The sequence below is a fragment of the Haematobia irritans genome, chromosome 3 (genome assembly GCF_050003625.1).
Source record: "Haematobia irritans isolate KBUSLIRL chromosome 3, ASM5000362v1, whole genome shotgun sequence".
NCBI lineage: Eukaryota > Metazoa > Arthropoda > Insecta > Diptera > Muscidae > Haematobia > Haematobia irritans.
Genome location: NC_134399.1, coordinates 3,608,051 through 3,627,526, shown reverse-complemented (window position 1 = coordinate 3,627,526; position 19,476 = coordinate 3,608,051). Strand labels below are relative to the sequence as shown.

The 19,476-nt window shown below is 36.0% G+C and overlaps 3 protein-coding genes across 3 annotated transcripts in view; 2 read left to right on the top strand and 1 right to left on the bottom strand.

Annotated features, from left to right (window-relative positions):
• The first annotated feature begins 426 nt into the window (after positions 1-426).
• Positions 427-3,072, top strand: LOC142228288 (ESF1 homolog). Its single transcript, XM_075298676.1, has 2 exons — positions 427-1,396; positions 1,453-3,072. Exons 1-2 carry the CDS (start codon positions 533-535, stop codon positions 2,974-2,976), a joined length of 2,388 nt encoding a protein of 795 aa, XP_075154791.1. The 5' UTR covers positions 427-532; the 3' UTR covers positions 2,977-3,072.
• Positions 3,073-7,640: 4,568 nt separating this feature from the next.
• On the top strand, positions 7,641-8,905 carry DNaseII (deoxyribonuclease II). Its single transcript, XM_075298675.1, has 2 exons — positions 7,641-7,840; positions 7,899-8,905. The coding sequence occupies exons 1-2, from the start codon at positions 7,722-7,724 to the stop codon at positions 8,887-8,889; spliced, it is 1,110 nt and encodes a 369-aa protein (XP_075154790.1). The 5' UTR covers positions 7,641-7,721; the 3' UTR covers positions 8,890-8,905.
• The window catches only part of DAAM (disheveled-associated activator of morphogenesis-like protein), a 94,350-nt gene continuing 83,779 nt past the window's right edge, over positions 8,906-19,476 (bottom strand). The window contains exons 3-11 of the mRNA XM_075298674.1: positions 14,797-15,345; positions 14,307-14,726; positions 14,058-14,235; positions 13,312-13,992; positions 13,009-13,214; positions 12,800-12,945; positions 11,590-11,751; positions 11,350-11,513; positions 8,906-11,284 (exon numbers count right to left, since the gene is read on the bottom strand). Coding sequence (XP_075154789.1) covers positions 10,428-11,284; positions 11,350-11,513; positions 11,590-11,751; positions 12,800-12,945; positions 13,009-13,214; positions 13,312-13,992; positions 14,058-14,235; positions 14,307-14,726; positions 14,797-15,345 — 3,363 coding nt within the window. The 3' untranslated portion in view covers positions 8,906-10,427. The remainder of the gene's footprint in view (positions 11,285-11,349; positions 11,514-11,589; positions 11,752-12,799; positions 12,946-13,008; positions 13,215-13,311; positions 13,993-14,057; positions 14,236-14,306; positions 14,727-14,796; positions 15,346-19,476) is intronic.

The following is a 19,476-nucleotide window of genomic DNA, read 5'->3' as shown; positions in this document are numbered from 1 at the left end:
GCAAATTTGGGTTTCTCTAACTTCCATTCGTTGGTTCGCATGGCTTATGCGCCTTACAGACTATCAGTTATTCCGGACGACAGTGCTCGTGTCGAACATATCCCATATATTGTGCACATTATAAGTTAAGTCCGAAGGCATAATCGATACTGCTGTATGTTTATGGGATCGATAACACATTTAGCGATTATTTAGTCATCGCCGACAAGTCGTGTCGATTCGACACACTGTAAGATTCTTTACAAACACCGACATTCCGTCCGGAATAACTGATAGTCTGTAAAGCGCATAACAGAAATAGGCTGTTAGAGCCTAGTGTGAACGTAGTATTGGCGATATTTTCAACATAAAAAATCAGCTGCTATATCCATTATACCCTATCGCATTGTACCATAGTATTTGTTTGTATTTATCTCTGTTGCCCTCTGTTGCTGTACTTGACAACTCTATACAATTGCACGTGCAGGAACGGTTTGTTTTCTCCTCAATTTAGTTCGTGTATATTCGAAGGCAATTTTAAAAATCAAGGGCCATGGCAAAAGATAAATTGCACACAAAGCCAAAAGGCGGAACTCCTAGTACATCTAAACAGAATAAAACCACACAAGGAGACGATGCCCGACCTAGTGGAATTTGGCAGGATGAGCGATTTCAGCATTTGGTCACTGATCCTCGGTTTAAAAACCTTCCAAAGGTACAAAGGAAAGTGAAAATTGATAAACGTTTTGAGGGAATGTTTACGAACGACAAATTCAAAGTAAAATACACTGTGGACAAATACGGCCGCCGTGTGAATAAAAGCACCTCAGAAGATTTGAGAAAATACTACGAATTGAACTCGAGTGACGAAGAAGATGAGGATGATGATAGAAAAGAGGACAGTGAAGAGAAAGCTTCCGAAGATGAAGATGTAGAACGAGAAAAAGAGGAGAAGGCTATTGTACAGGAAAGTGATGTCGAGGATGAAAATGATGCTCTGACTAGTGATGACGAAGAAGTCCCCAAAACTCTTAGGGAACGCCTTTTAAATCCCGACATAGATTATGCTAGAGGTGAAGGACGTCTTATAACAGACTCATCCTCCGATGACGAATCGTCCGAAGATGAAGATCCCGAAATGTATATTGATCATGTATGGGGGGAATTGGACAATGACGCCGATACAACCGATGAATCTACAAGACGCTTAGCAGTGTGTAACATGGATTGGGATCGCATTAGAGCAGTAGACTTAATGGTACTGTTTAGTTCATTCCTTCCCCGAGGGGGTACTATTCTTAGTGTGAAAATATATCCCTCGGAATTCGGAAAAGAACGTATGAAGGAAGAAGAATTGCATGGACCTCCAGAATTGGTGGGATTAGACAAAGATTCGAGGAACAAAAACAACGACAAGGTATGTTAGGATTACCAATTTTGTAAAAATCAGCTAATATCGTTTAGTTTCCATAGACTGCCAACGCCAAGAACAAGAAGAAATCTGAATCTTCAGATAGCGAAGATGACTTGACATTGGCCCAAGATAGTGATGCTGAAGAAGGCGATGATTACCATATGGAAAAACTGAGACAATATCAATTGAACCGCCTGCGCTATTATTATGCCGTAGTCGAATTCGATAGTATTGAAACAGCCGATAAGATATACAAAGAATGTGATGGCATCGAATATGAGAGTTCAGCAACAAAAGTCGATTTACGCTATATTCCCGATGATACTACATTTGATGATGATGAACCGTCTGATGTGTGTACGGAAATGCCAGATATTAGTACATATCAGCCCCGGCAGTTTACTACGACAGCTTTGCAACAAGCCAAAGTGGATTTAACATGGGACGAAACAGAAGTGGACAGAAAAGAATTGGGCGATAAGTTATCATCGGGAAAATTAGATGGCATAAGTGACAAAGATCTAAGGAAAATTGTTGCTTATAGCAGTGAAGAAGAAGAGGAAGACAACGAAACGGGCGAGGACGTTAGTGTCTCAGAAGAAGAAGAAGAAGTCGTAAAGAAAGAGAAAGAACCCAATACCACCCAGAAAGTCGATAAAAAATCCAAGAAGAAAGCCAAAAAGGAAGAAGCTATCAACAAATACAGAGCACTGCTTGCAGAAATTAACGAAAAGGAACAAAAAGAAAAGGAGAAAAAGAAATATGCTATGGAGTTCACTTGGGAAGTTAATGAAGCCAACAAAGATGATGAGAAAGACAAAGATGAAGATCTTGAGAATAAACCTAAGGCAGATCTTACTCCCATTGAAAAGGTCCTGTTAAAACGCAGTGAGAAGAACAAAAAACGTAAAGAGGAGCGCAAGAAAAAGAAACTGCAAGCTGCTGGTGTAGATTCTGAGTCCGATCTTGACTCCTTACCCGATGGTATCGATATGAATGATCCCTATTTTGCTGAAGAATTTGCCAATGGAGATTTTATAGATCCCAAGGCAAAACGCAAAGAAAAACAAAAGAAACAAAAGCAACTCAAGGCAGAGCAAGAGGAAGAAGACGAAAAACAAGCTAAAGAATTGGAACTCCTACTCGATGATAATCAGGAGGAAGAAAGTAAACAACACTTTAGCTTAGAAAAGATACTGAAAAATGAACAGGACACCAAATCGAAAAAGAAACGTAGAAAACAATTGAAAAAATCTAAAACAGCTATCGAAGATTCCAATAAACCCGTCGAAGATAATTTCCACATAAATCTCAGTGACAATCGCTTTAAAGCTGTATTCACATCACACGAATTCAATATTGATCCCACAGATCCCCATTTCAAAAAAACAAAAGGTATGGAACAATTGATACATGAAAAATTGAAACGTAGACATGGTGAGGAGGAAGGAGGTGATAAATCATCCGCAGGTACTGCTAATGGTGAAATCGATAATGCAAAAAGACCCAAGAAGAATCTTGAAAATATTATGTTGGCCAAGAGTTTGAAACGCAAAATTCAAATGAAGCAACAAGGTAGGTGAAAAGTAAAATGTATGGAGACATATGTATATATTACGTAGATTTGGTAGTTAAAACGTCATTGTTATATAAAAATAAAAACCAAAAAAACAATAAAATATGTTTTTAATAGTGCGTTGCTTGGATCTTCACACTTAAAGAAAATTACAAGTAGATACATCTGCTAAATCAACACAGAGTCTGAATGTTTTCTGATCGCATGCTGCATCACGTTAGTGGGGGTGGAATATATAAAAAATGCAGGCTGGTTTTTCGTCCAAATTAATTTCTTTACATACCCTACTGGAAATTAGTGCAAGTTGCCACTGACGGACCTATCACAGAACTGTGCTCCAGTTAGTTGCAATTTTTAAATAGTCGTAATTTATTTATTTCCGTACTCGCTTGATATTAAAATCTTAGATCCATTAAGATTTTAATATCAAGCATTTTCACATTTAGTGGAATAAAATTATCAGAATAACCTATTGTTCGACTAATTTCAAAGTTTTTATTTTTTTCATTTCGGGTTCGATTGGGATGCCCAAATTGAAACAGATTTCTAAGAGTTTGTCCGAGACTGGTTCCTGAGGACCTGTCTATGGGGTGCTCCTGCTAAATTGTCCCAAGACGTGTCCTTTGGGATGAGTCCAAGACGCGTCCTAAAATGTAAATTTACCCCGTCAATGACAAACCCATGTTAAAGTGATTGGTCCCTTCCATACGTTTTGACCAGAACTGGGACTGGTACATACACACTAGGGACTAGTCCTGTACCTGTTCTGTGGTTGATCCATTTCCCGTAGGATATTATTACAAAATGTAATACGAGCTTATTGGACATGACTAATTGGTATTATTTAGTTATTAAAAACAATGTCAGATACCAATCTTCCCAAGCCTGACCATATATGTCCATGTTTCATCGTTGGCGAAGTCGAATTCCAGTACTAAATTCCATTTATTCGATTCATTGGAGGAGTGGCCTACATCAGCATTATAGAAATGTATTATTCTTGCATTAATGAAGGTGTCATGTGTCTGGTAACTATATTTAAGTGAGTGCTCTAAAGATCATGTGCAAGCGAACACGTAGCGTGTAAATTGAACCAATTTTATCTTTTTTATCTACGCCAAGGTTAGTTTTTGGTGTGGCTATCAAGTTTATTGGTATACCAATGTGGTGAGTTTCTCATTAAAGAGTTTTGCCTTCTGGGTGGTCTAGATTCTGCCTGATTTAGAGGAACTTCCAACTTTTTTACGGTTCTATGGGTTGTGATTGAACTCCCAAAACTGAATATAAAATTTTCTGTCATTCTTTTTGATCTATAGCGACTTCCAAATCGTCCTTTCCAGGGGTTTTGGTGTGAGGGTCTCGTATTTTGGCCATCAAGTTTAATGGTATACCACAGTGGTGGTTTTCTTATCAAAACGTGTTGTCCTTTTCTATACTCATTCCAATAAGTTGAGCCCAAAACGCTAGTTCACCAACAGAATTTTCGTTTCAACGGTTCTATGGGTGGTCTAACTCCCAAAACAGTAGTGGATTTCCCACTTTTTTGAATTCAGTTTTTATGTTGCGATTTTTAAAAAAGTAAACTTTTTGGCATGATGAGGTTTGGACTAATTAATAGCCAATGTAGCATTTTCCTCTGCCATAAAATCCAGAGGTTGCTAAAATAAATATTTTTGAAAAGAGAAGAAAAGGAAAAGAAGTATTTGCCTGAAAAAAAATGTAATATTCTGGCAATTGTAAAACAATAAAAACTTATTATTAAGAATATGCCTTTCGTTTCCTAAAAAATCTATACTTTTTTCAAATTTTGTGCGCTGTTCAACACAAAATGTTTACTGATCTAATTTCGAAGCTTTCACACAAAAAGTTTATTAATCGACGAGCACATGATTGGAGATGATTTTAAAACTATAATGTGCAAATTAATTGAGATTGGAGAGTTTATTTTCCCATAATTCATTTGGAACGAAGTAATGCCCAGCTTAGGGGTAATAGCTTTGTCAAACTTCAGATCGGGAGTGACTGAATGGAAATGTTCGGGTAAAAGTAGTATATACGTTCCAGGCCAAGTTTTTTAGTAATAACAAATATCTCGGTTATATACACACTTTAGTTACTGCCCAGCAAAAAAAGCGTCGCCAAAAAAGTACTGAAAATGTTTCTTCCGGAAGTGGTGCAAAATTGGTGCAGAAGCGATGAATTTAACATGCGCTTGTCATAGGACAGATGTCCACCATTTTAATAGCCGTTGCACTGAATTTGCATCACTTCTTAAGGTGTGATCCGAATTCAGTTTTTTGGATGTAAATTAAAAAAAAAATGTGATATTTTGCTAAATAATTATCTTGCCAACATTTTTTGAATTTGGGGGCGCTACTGCGAATCCCCACTACGTCGAAGACAGTCGTATACGATATCCAAAACTCCTCGGAAAAGCGCCGTTGTACCACGTCAAAAAAGTATCACATGAGTGCCATTATTAGGTGTCCTTCTGGATACATTTAGAAGGACACCAATAAGAGTCCCTTCAAACAATCAGAAACAGTGCATTTTAAGATAGTTGTAAAAGAATCATTGTGGTCAAGTAAAACACGATTGTTTAGATGTTTATTAATTTTTATTAAACATTTATAAATTCTCATAAATATAACATTTATACGACTATCACATCACAGTTAACATATTTTTGTGCATTAATAAAAGATTGATGTTGAGTTATAAGTTGCAAGTTACATGTTGTAGCGTCTATCAGCCAGTGCATTTATTCCTAATGGAGGAAAAATATTTGAAAAAACTATCACTTTATTCCATTTGAAAAGTAAAAAATTGTTAACCAATATACCTTTCACCATTTTAAGCGAAATAACTATGTTTCAGCACTTCATTATCGTTTTTATTTAAATAAATTATAAGAAGCTAGTTGTGCTTGGTGTTTCACAAAATATAAAATGGCTCCTGTAACAATAGTGATGGCAAAATACTTTCATGCGAATAGTGATGGCAAAATACTATCACAGTTGCCGATTGTTGCAGTGTCACTTACGAGTCGATAATTTTTATATGCATTCTAACGCTTGTATTAGCATTTTTTTCGACAAAATTTTTATAATTTGTGCCAGTTTATTAATTCTTACTCTAGAAGAACTTCCAATTTTTTTCTGGGTGGGTAATGTTTTAAGTCATTAGAATATACTCCCAAAATCTATTTTAAGACCCTACGAATTAAACACATCTTTTATGAAAAATGTATATCATCAATGAATGATGTAATTTAATAAAGTTTCAATGGAAGCCAAGTAGTGTTGTGCATTTTTTTATAATGTCCGCAAAATTCCATATTTACGATTTGGTATGCAAGTGATTTGATGATTTGGCGAATAATATGAGCATCAACCCCAGTCCACCATAATATTGCTGACTAATCACACGCCGCACAACTACAGTGGCTCTAGGTATTGTAATTTATTCAAAATTTTTAGAATATCATATTTTTGTAATTAAAGACTACGTGACCTTTTTAATCCATATAAAAGATTCAATCAATTTTGAAATTTTTTAATTTTTATTTGGACACTGATATTTCTGTAAAGGCTTTCTATTTGAATTTCTTTTTTATATCTACACCCAAAGAAATTTGTTAGTAGGGACAGCAGAAAAGCCTGCTAAAACAGCAGAAAGTCTGCTGAAAAAGGGACAGCAGTCATTGTTTGCTGAAATAGCAAACATTTCCTGCTATTTTTGAAGCTCGATTACACTAAAACATGTTTTATTTTGGCTAAAACAAATAAAAATGTCAACTTAGGAGCTATCCTAACATAATTAACACAATATTTTATGAATATCTATAGTATTTGACCAAAAATCTGAATATTTATCGAATTGAGGCATAACAGCAAACAAAATGTTTGCTGATCGTATTTAGGAGCTTGTAAGTATATTACAGTGCAAAAATATACCAAAAACTACTTTTGGTTCTTAAATAGGCTTTGGGGGAAATTGTATAACCTAAAAATTTTATAAATTGTTGTTCATTTCGCCCTGAAGTACAAAAATATAACAGCAGACATCGACTGCTGTTTTTGGCAGACTTTTTTCTATGAGTGTATTTTCTGTGAGATATAATAAATGTAATATTAATAACATGTAGATATCAAATATTGAAGTTAAGCCAATCTGGTTGCTTCAACAGAAGAAAATAATCTTGAAGTGCCCATATGTAACAGGTACTTTTAGTTAATGTGGTATCACAATGGACAGAATAGGTTAGGTTAGCCCGATATTTCTGGCTCACTTAGACTATTCAGTCCATTGTGATACCACTGTGGTGAACTTCTCTCTGAATAGTCTAAGTGAGCCTGAAACTAAATCGGGCTGCCACTTTAACCTAACCTAACCTGAGGTAAACGATTTCATTTGTAAAGTTTAGCTTTCTTCCTTTAAATTGTATGAAGCCCTCATGAATACTGTATTGGGGCTTTATTCGAACTCCTATGTATTTTTTTCTCGTTACGCCTCTGTACTGTATACAAGGACTATACACTTTTGTGCGACCCTCTTATTGTCATTGTATATGTTCATGGTTGTTGTTATTGAATTGCATTCGGCGTTATGGCCGCTCTTTCTGTGTATTTAACTCAACTCAAACCTCTAACTCTTATCTTCAGTTGAGCTTGTCCGCTCAGTATAGTTTTCAACGAGTTCCGAACAAGAAGTACATTTGCGCATTAAATTTGTTTGATTTTAGGAAAAACAATGAAAATACTACTTAAATGCTTAATGCTTCTATTGTTTATAAATCTACCTGGGATTTTGTGTGCAACAAGTCCTGCCCAGGTATCGTGTAAAGATGAAAATGGTGATAATGTCGATTGGTGGGTAGAGAAAATTTAGAATTTGACTTTAAGATTTAAAATCTTTTAATTTTTTCAGGTTTTATTTATACAAATTACCCATGCATTATGCCCCCAAAGATCCAACAAATACTAGGGATAATAGTGGTTTCCATTATCTATATATATCAAGCGTATCTTTTGAACAGTGGAGTTTGTCGAATAGAACGATTAATGAATCGAACTCGATGGCAGCTTCAACTTTGAGTCCTTTGTTTGCCAACGATTCAATATTGTTATTGGCTTACAATGATGAATTTCCCAATGGTACTGTAGTGTTTTCTGGAGGCCATACCAAAGGGGTAGTAGCCAGTGATGGTGTAACTGGACTATGGCTAATACATTCAGTACCAAAATATCCATCCATACCAAAACACGAATATCCCTCTACAGGGGCGCATTATGGTCAAAGCTTCTTATGTGTCACTTTTCCAGCTGGCGAAATGGAAAAGGTGGGCGAACAATTATTATTTAATGAACCCAATATATACCACAGCCATGTTCCCAAGACATTGGTTGATAGATTTCCTACTTTGGAAAAAGTCATAAAAGGTCAATGGATTTCACAAAAGCCTTTTAATAATGTTTTAAATTTGGTTTCCTTACAAGGAAATACTTTCAAATCCTTTGCTAAGACCAGTAAATTTAATCAAGAATTATATGAAGATTTTTTGGCGCCAGTATTAGATACTAATCTTCTGGTAGAAACTTGGCGTAATGGAGCTGGAAATTTACCCTCAAATTGCTCACGTAATGATAATGTTTATAATGTGAAAAGTCTTAAATCCGAAGATCTCGGGGTCGATTTTAAAACTTCCCAAGATCATTCCAAATGGGCCGTTTCACAAAGTGTGGGGTTGAAATTTTGGCGTTGGCGTTTACCCAGTACAAGTAATTGGATTTGTGTAGGTGATATTAACCGTCAAGAGCATCAATTGATGCGTGGTGGTGGGGTTCTTTGCCAACAAAATTCTAAAATAGCCAAATTGTACCGTAATTTAGTACAAGACTATGAATCGTGTCATAAATAAAAGGAAAAAAAATCGATTTTCGAGTATTTAGTTTTATATTTTATTTTTCTTTTATTATTTTATTATATTATATAATATGGTCTAATATAACTCATATGCTTAATATTACATATACAAGTTGCTGTGGTACTATTTGGGCCGCCACACTTATGTTGCCGCTTCATCTTATCGCTAAAAGTTAGATAAACATAATAATATACTTATTTTTTTTTATGTGAAAACAGAACAGCAAATTAAATACATAGTAAGATTGATACATATAAACAATTGTTTTTTTTTGCTAAGTTTTTATGTGTAATTAATACAAAAGTGTGTGGGTGTGTATTTTATTTTTGTAAGGGGGAAGTTGATAAATATTTTGTTTTTATTTAAATAATTTTGGTTTGTTGCTTTCATTACAGTTTTGTTTTTTTTATAAAAAAATTATATGCTCGCACAATAATTGATTTTACTTAAACATTTAATAATATCCTAATTGCATAAAAATATTTACTTTTTTTATAATTACAATATATAATTAAATATATTTTTTTAATCCAGTTTTACTTTTTACAATCATTTAACAAGAATATGTATACAGAAAGCATTGTTGTAAATAGAAAAATATAGAAAATAAGGCCAAAACTTTGAATAAAAAAAAAAACGCAGCGGTCATTTAAGAATTTCAAAAATATCTAGGAAGTATCCAAAAGTCTCTCGGTGATTTCTGTCACATGTAATTTTAGTCTAACGAAGATCAATCGGGGAAGTGTTTAGCTTCGAAAATATTACCTAACCATAGCTCTGTGTATGTTCTGCTATTTGATAAAGCCCGAATAGCAAAAATACTACTGAAATGCCAAAAGTTGGCTGAAACAGGAGCTGCAAAAAATGAGTTAAAAAAAAATTATAACTGAAACAAAAGTTTTCTACCTGTTCTGAGTTTTTTTTTGCCACCGCAACAAACAATGAGGAAGAAAATAATAAGTTTAAATATAAGGAATCCCTTGAAGCTACTGAAAAAATATATTAGTACACCCAAAAAATAGGTCTATTATGTTGTTCGTACTACTTCTAAATTTCTTTGAGTGTGAAAGATGAAGAAAATTATAGAAAATTTATATAAATTTTGGTTTACATGTTAAACCTCCAATTATTAAATGTTTTTTTCACATAAACTTAAAAAAGATAATGTTGAATACGTTTTCCTCCTATAACTTGACCCTATCCCGATGTTTTTCCTCAGAATAATAGGCCATGGGAAATATCCTTAAGAACTAATAAGGGTATTTTACAACAAGTATGGCAGAATCTGCCCCTTAACAAATCATGCAATAACGGAGTTTATGTAGAAATTCTAGATAAAATTCAAATAACATATTTACATTCAAATCTGTTTGACCTAAAATTTCCCAAAAAAAAAACATAAACTGTTTAATTCGTTATTCCCCATATAACTTGACCTTATCTCTGATAATTTTTCCAAACATTCTCGTGACATTGATACTGTCGATAAAAACAAAAATTATTTCATTTATATGAAATTAGTCACTAATCATTCACTGCCTTCTTACAGTACGTTCTCGACTTTCTTCTCTATGCACCCCATGTCGTGGAGGTGAAGTACTACCATTGCTTAAACGAGTTTTTCGTGATCTCTTAAATTTGGCCATATCTTCGCCAAATACATCGCCCGTTCTCAAAGCTGAAATTAAATCATCAAATTCTCCCTTATTATCTCCCTTAGCAGGGCTTATGGGTCCATTCGAAGATTTTAGACCCAAATTTCTGGCCACCGAAGACATTAGACCTTCCTTATTCTTGCGCTCTATGGTCCGCTTTTTCAATTCGGCATCTTGTTTGGCACGCTTTTCCTCTTCCTCTTGGCGTTTACGCAAATTTTCATTGTCTTGCTTGGCCTCGTTGAAGGCGGTGAGGAATGCATCGAAAATACCAAAGAATTCATCAGGTTGCAATACTGAACCGTCCTCGCCAAACAAACGAACAGCTCTATCAAATCTAGTCTTCATATCTTGGAATTTATCTTCCAATTCGGCAAAACGTACCGAAGCCTGAGCATGGAATTCACGCATTACAGGTAAGAAACGATCTCCCTGTTGAGCTGGGCCCGAAGATCGATGGAATTCAATTTCACGAGCCACATCGGCTAAGCCAGTGCGTAACATTTGGATATCTTTGTCCATTTCTCCCAAGGACACCTTGGAAGCTTCACGGACATGAGGTATGTCTTCTTCCAATTTAAGAAGATCGCGGAATTTCTTATCGATAACCTGTACCAAAAAGTGAAGCAAAGTTGTGCCTTTTGAAGCACTCGATTTGGTATCGGCCAAACGATTTAACGAGGCCAAACGGAAGCCAGAGGCATTGCCACGAGCACCACGGTTCATGTAGTTACCTGGAAAACAAAGAGAATTTAAGAAATTAAAAAAAAAAAACAAAACTATTTTGGTTTATTAATACCTAAGGCTAAGACCAATTCCAAAAGCTTTCTCAAACGTCTTGATCGTGCGACTTCTCTCGAAGCTTCCATAACACTGGTTATACGTGGTATTAAATCGTTCACTGTAATCATGAAACGTTTCTTATAATGCAGACTCTTCAAACGTTGCTCATAATGAGGAATTCTACAAGGAAGACAAAAATGGAATCATTTCATTGTTAGAGATTTTAACATTGCGTTTGCTAGCAGGTTTTACATACTTGGAAATTTCATATAAGAAACGATCGGCTCTAGCCAAAGAGTCTATGTCTTCACTATGTTCATCCAATAAAGCTCGTTCCTCTGCTGAGGGGGTGAATTTCAACAATTGTTCGACCATATCCAAGGCCAATTGTTCATTACAATCCATTGAGAGAATGGCTCTGAAAAGAAAAACGATGAATGATTCCAGTTTGATTTTAGGATGTAATTATTAACTATGAGTAGGAAATGATTTTTTCCCTGTGAAATTTATAATAGCAAAAAGTTCATATTCCCCCATGTTCCGAAATTCGAAATCGCCAAATTTTCGTTTGGCCATAATTGCTTAACCCTGAAACTTTTAAACTTAATGGTAATATAGTTCTCTTTAATGAGAAGTATTGTATTAGGGTCCAAGAGTATCTCTATTTTTTTTTTTACAAGAAAAGTAAATTCTTTCGATTTGCGATTCCGAATATCGGAACATGGTAGATTATAAAGGCATTTGAATTAGAGTAGAACTTCTGACAGGAACCGAGCTTTAATTGTCTCGTACACTTTTGTTGCGCTACTTCGGCAATCGTGTCAAACTGTTTGTGACACCAATTAGAGAAACGTTGAAATGGCAATTATTGTTAAGTTGTGACCAAATCCGTCGTCTACTTTTGGAGAAGAATTATTTACCAATCCGTATTAGGGTACATAGTACCCAAGGTCACAACTCCAAGTCATATAATTGCTTTCACTACACCCCTTAAGGTAAGGTAAACTCGATGTCTCGATGCAAAACCTGCCCAAATGCTATTGTTTGTATGTCCCTTTTGAACTCAGAAGGTTATGGGTTTAATGCAAACATCAGATGTGCACGAAAAGGTTTCTAAAGTCGTTTGCTCTGCCGTAAGAAGGACACACGCCACCTGTTCACTTTCACTTTGTTAACAGACCCATAGTTTAGTCATTCAATGTGTGGTAACAAAAGGACCTGGCCAGACTATGTCAGAATCCTTGGCCCTTTAGAATCTGTTGGAGAATCAATCCACTTTTATTTTCATGCGATGCTTAGAACTTCATTCCAAAGTTATTTTAGAATCTGTTGGAGAATCAATCCACGGATATTTTCATGCGATGCTTAGAACTTCATTCCACAGTTATTTTATGTGGTGCCAGCTGCCAGATCTTCGTATCCTTCTGCGCTTTTAATTGTCAACATTGCAAAACTATAATACTCACTTGGATATCTCCTCATCAGTCATCTTGAGTTTACTCAAGAGAATAGTACAATTTTGTGCTCTACGACCATCGATAACAGATAAAATCTTATTTCGTGGTTTACTACCCATGAGACGCAAGTCTTCAATTGATCCATCGGCCACTTGCTGCAATGATGAGTGTATATTTTCCTCAGACCCATTTTAAAAATATCTCTATTATATACTTACTGCTACACCATTCTTTTGATAGGCTGAGAAAAGTTTATCAATGGCTTCCAATTCAATGTTATTGTACCATTTCGATTCGTCTAATTCGCTCCAGACGGTACCTTGAACTTTGGCATCGGGTAATTTTGACCAATTGAAACTTTTCAAAGGGTTTGCAGGTTGTGGCACATTCTTTTTGGGTACTTCAGCTTTGGGAGCAGGTGGAGCTAGGAGTATAGAAGCATGTGGTTAGGAACCCACCCGGGTATGCATTCAATGTTCGGAATGCCCATATCCATGTCTACTCTTCTCATTTATACTTACCCATTGCAGGTGTCATTACAGGAGGTGGTGGTGGTCCAGGGCAAGGTGGTGGTGGTGGTCCCGGACATGGAGGTGGTGGCGGTGGAGCAGCCATCATTGGAGGTGGTGGAGGCGGCACAATCTTTATGGGCTCTGTAGGACCATTACAGCCCGTTAATCCTGCCACTTTCTGGTCATCCGGTATACTGCCTTCTGTTACCAATCGTTCCAGGCGTGCTCTTTCCTGTTGTTCCGTCATAAGCTTGTGTTGCATATCTTCCAATTTCATTTCGGCTGTTTGAGCCCTTTGTACAGCTTGTGAATGATTGGATGATTCCTTTTCCAAACGTTCACGCATTCGTGCCAAACTTGTCTCTAGATCTTCCTTCTCTTGCATGCGTAAATCTAGTTCTTGTTCTTTTTTGGCTAACCGCGATTGTATATCGAAATTTTCCTTCTCCAATTCATCAGCACGCTTGCGAGCTTGTGTCAATTCTTCTTCCTTAACCAATAGATGGACTAGTTTAGAGACATTTATCTCCAGAGGGGCCACATCGGGATCGTGCACTGGGGACAGGGCTTCTTTTTCTTTGTTTGGATCATCGGTATCGATATCACTACGGGGACGACCCTCTGTTTGTAAGACGATTTGTTGGACAACCCTATCAAACATTAACCAGTGTTGGGTACAGTGGCCAGTATCTATGGTGCAAATCGAAAAATTAAAGAAAAATTATGCTCGAATGGTATTTGCTAAAGAAACTTACAAGGCAGCAACAGCATATGCTGCAGTAGAGAAATCAAATGAGGATAGGCTGGTGAATGACTTAGTTTTCTTCTCAGGAAGTCAAACATGGTGGTGGCACTTTTCGTATCAACATGCTCATGATCAAACTTGCGAGCCAATTCCTTTTCATCTTCCGCACGGACCATTTCAAAGAAGTCCTATATTGAAAATAGAGCAAATATATCAGCATGCTTCTGCAGGTGCCCATGAGACCCCACTATATACATACCAAATGTCTATCCAAGGTTTCGTTTTCATGTTTTCTTAATTTATCGATTATTGGCTGGATACCCAACATCAAGAATTCATAACGTAAATGTAATCGGAAATCCAAGTTCTCCTGGCCAGGACCATAATTTAAGACAGCATTAATGAACGACATAATGGCTGTTTTCAAATTCACATCATCACGATAAGCACCCGTCGAACGATCCAAATCATTGACTATACTTTGGAAACGTGTACGCTCTGCAGCAAATTCCTGGAAATTCAACATAGCCTGCAAGACCTTGCGATGACCACCGGGAACCAAACAAACAGCACCCAAGATCTCCAAGGCAGCAACTTTGGTTTTAATATTATCGGCGGCCAAAGAACGCGCTATGATATCAATTGAGCTGGGATGCGCCAAGACGTGGGCCCGACCCGTCTGTAAGAAACAAAAATCATGAGGATCATGAGAAATAGTAGAATACACGTGGCTTGTTTCAATTTCTTACCGAATTGTTCATCAAAGCCTTGATACAGCCTATAAGACTAGTGTGCAAGGGGCTATTCGCCACCCTTATGTCCATCTTCTCCAAGAGATTCAGCAAAGCTGGCAGACCTTCGAATTCTACAAAACGCAACACGAAACTGTGTGTGGATGTCCTCAGAGCTGTCTTCAATGCATCCAGGAAATGTGTATGACTTTCGATGCGAGCATTGTATTCATGGCACGGTGAATCCTCTGGGCTAATGGAAATATGCAGAGTTAAATCTTTGAGACGTTCTACATAGTTCTCAGCTGTGGGAGGTTGTGTTATATTGCTGGCCGGTTGGCCATCGATGGTATCGAGGGGAGATTTTCGTGAACAGTAAATTTGCCATTTCTTTTGTGGAGGCAAACTCAACATGGCCTCCTTATTGGGGGCTGTCAGATCCAATTCTTCCACCAATTCGGCAAATTTTGTATCCAATTCATCGACTGAAGGCATGGGTTGTGTGGGTGTCAGTGTTTGGAGAGTGAATGCCCCCTCCACCACACAAATTTCAGGTGGTTCGTCATCCTGACAAAAAACCAAAACAGAAAGGAGATTAATTTAAGCTCTTTTTGTATATGCCTCCCTAACTCTAATGAAAGGCAACAGGGCGTAGTATCGTAAGTCTTATCATCTGAATTAATTTGATTTTATTAATAGTGCATAACCAATTAATTTTTATTTTACAAAACTCACAAAAAATCACTCATTGACTGTTTTGGCGGTGGTGGTGGTGATCATACCGACCGAAGTGATTGTTACTGAGCTGGTTTTAAGGTGAACTTATTTAAAGTTTTCCTAACGCTTTGCTTTTGGGGTTTCCTTTGTTTTATCATAATGGCTTAGACTATTGGACAATTGCTTTCGAAATATATTCCATATCAATGTGGAATACCCATGTTCCAAAGGGGTTGGGAGTAACCTGCCTATTTCCAAACTCTTGAACTAAAAAATTGTGGATATTTTTCTAAAACAAAACATTTTGCTTTGTTAGTGATTGTTTTTTGGTGATTTATCAAGATTTTGGCTTGTGGCTCTAATAACCAAAATATATATATATATATATATATATATATATATATATATATATATATATATATATATATATATATATATATATATATATATATATATATATATATATATATATATATATATATATATATATATATATATATATATATGTATAAGAATAGTGATATTGGCATGTGCATATAAGGACTCCATGGTTAAAGCTACGAAGTGTGCCAGAATGAAGTAATGAGCAATATCTACTCGTAAAGTTAAAATAATTTTGTTCTGCATGAAAAAATTGACGTCCATTTTACATACTAATCGAATCAATCCATCTGTCCGTTCAAGTTGTAGATCGAATCTTTTATCCATTCTTCATGAATTTGGAAAAAATCGACCCCATTTCACATCCTTTTAGATTTGGATTGAATATTTCGAAGGATTTTCAAAACTATTTTTATATTTTTTATTTCTTCGCAATCGATGTAGGACCACAGCTGAGCTGGGTAAGACATTTGAAGGCAATATAAAAAATAAAATTGACACCTAGAGGACCAAGGAAGAATAGTTAATAAACGTCCAGGTCAATATAACCTACATTTTCCTCGCGTAAAAAGAGCTAATCCCTGCCCTGACTAATCAGCAAACTACGTGGGGACGAAGAATATATAGAGAAGATCAAGTACCTACTCTGCATGATCCCTATGCTCCAGGGTCATCGTAAAATTCGACCAAACATAACTCCAAGGTAGTTTCCATACCCATAAAACGCATTTTCAATGCGTCCCACATCCGTCCACATTCGTGGCTTCCGGAGGGCGCTATGTGTTCTTTTTATACGAACCGCCATAAGTTACTAACATTGTCACTCCGTTTGTAACACATCGAAATAATGGTCACAGACCCCATATATATATACTGGGCCTTGGTGATATTCAGAATCGATCTAGTGATGTCCGTCCGTCTGTTGAAATCACACTCACTTCCAAACAAAACAAGCTATCGACTTGATACTTCGTACAATTTTATATGGTATAGCCCCCATATAAAATGACACACAGATTTGAATTACGGAAATTTACTGTTTCATCCAATCCAGTTGAAATTTGGTACGCGGTGCTAGTATATACCAGGGATGGAAAATGCAGTACTATAGTACTTTTTTCAATACTTTTTCACCCCGGTCAGTACCGTAGTACCCCCGCGAATGATTTAGTACCTTTTGTGTAGACATTTTTGAGTCGATATCAGATTTATGGTACAATATCTTTGACAAAATATTTTAATATTTTGAGAAAGTCTTTATCAACCTTATTTGCTAATAGTCTTTTACAAATATGGCAAAACAGACATGTTCATGTGGGAAGAAAATCTCGATTGTGTAAAAGACATAGTCAAAAACAGGATTTTATTGATCTTCAAGAATGTTTTAGTCGAAAAAAGAATGCGATTCTATATTATCGATTTTTTATTTCGGTAGAAAATGTTGTCAAAATTTTATTTCAATTGAAAATTTTGTAAAAATTTTATTTCTATAGAAAATGTTTGCAAAATTTTATTTATATATAAAATTTTGTCAAAATTTTATTTTCTTTAAAATTTAGTCTCTTGACAATAATTTTCCAGCGAAATTTTTGTAAAAAGTACCTTTCCGCTCAAAAAATACCTTTTTTGTACTTTCTTAAAAATTGTATTTTCCATCCCTGGTATATACTCTCTGAATATCATGCAAAAAAACTGGTTCATATCGGCTCATAATTATATATAGCCCCATACTGATCTCCGGGTTTGATGTTCGGAGTCTCTTGAATTTCATCCGATGTATACGCCCTCTAACAACCATGCAAAAATTGGTCCATATCGGTCCATAACTATATATAGCCCTCATATAAACAGATATGCAGATTTGACCTCCGGAGCATCTTGGAGGAATAAATTTCATCCGACCTGGTTACAATTTGGTACGCGTTAATAGTATATGCCCTCGGAAAACCATGCAAAACTTGGTCAATAATTATATATATCACCCATATAAACCAATAGCAGATTTGGCTTTGAAATTCGGTCCACGATGTTAGTATATACTCTGAATACCGCGGGTGAAACTGGTCCATATTGGCTCATAATATACACTGATCCCCGGATTTGACTTTCGGATTTCTCGAAAGAGCAAATTTCATCCGATGTATACGCATTCTAACAACCATGCAAAAATTGGTCCATATCGGTCCATAACTATATATAGCCCCCATATAAACAGATATGCAGATTAGACCTCCGGAGCATCTTGGAGGAATAAATTTCATCCGATCTGGTTACAATTTGGTACGCGTTAATAGTATATGCCCTCGAAAAACCATGCAAAACTTGGTCCATAATTATATATATCACCCACATAAACCGATCCCCAGATTTGGCTTTGAAATTCGGTCCACGATGTTAGTATATACTCTGAATACCGCGGGAGAAACTGGTCCATATCGACTCATAATATAAACCGATCCCCGAAGTTGACTTTCGGATCTCTCGAAAAAGCAAATTTCATCCGATGTATACGCCCTCTAACAACCATGCAAAAATTGGTCCATATCGGTTCATAATTATATATAGCCCCATATAAACAGATATCCAGACTTGACCTCCGGAGCCTCTTGGAGAGGTAAATTTCACCCGATTTGGTTAAATTTTGGTACGCGTTGTTAGTATATGCCCTCGGAAAACCATGCAAAAATTGGTCCGTATCGGTCCATAATTATATATAGCCCCCATATATCCTCAGATTTGACTTCCGGGGGCTCTGCAGGAGCAAATTTTATCCGGTTGAAATTTTGTCCTTTAACTACCATGCGAAAATTGTTTCATATCGGTTCATAATTATTTAAAAACTGTTCACGAACTATGGAGGCTTATATAAGTATTTAATCGGACTCTCCCTTGGGAAGTGTCCCTGTTCACTTATCTCAGAATATTAACGTGCTCCTAGTGTATCTAAAATACGTCTTTTGAATTAAGCACATGTGCCCTCTGATCAACATTTAAAGTTGACATTGGCAGTATTACTGAAGTCGTGTTTACGTTACTGAAAGTTTCTTTAATACCTAGAAAAGTCAAAATCGACAGACAGTGAGTCGACTAAATGGTCCATATATGGTCATAGGTGTTATACAATTTTATTAAGAGTCGTTCTATGACCAATGAACCAATATCGGGCATTAAAAATTACTGAACACATAGTGGCTAAAATTTTTTTTTTTTTGTGTAAATTTTAGTGGTGAAGACTACAAAAAGTTGCAATGTCCACATTTGAAATAGTCGAAAGTGAACTTTTTGTGAATTTTAATCGGGGTTTCCAAACCTTTAAAGGGATTAAGCAATTAATTTCAATTTTTTTCAGCTTTATTTTTAGTTTGTTATGCTAAATAAAATTCTCAAAATAAGCCATGCATTGTATGCATGTATGTTATATTTTTACAAAACTCTACAAACGAACATTTAAGGCAAACCAGCTCATTTCTGTTAAATTTACAAATTAATCAGTTCCATTTGTAATGTGTGGGTTTTGTTTCTCTGCAAAACTTTAAAAGCTAAAATGTTCTTGCAACAACTTCGACATACTATTTCCGTTTAAACAAAGGAAATGGTTAG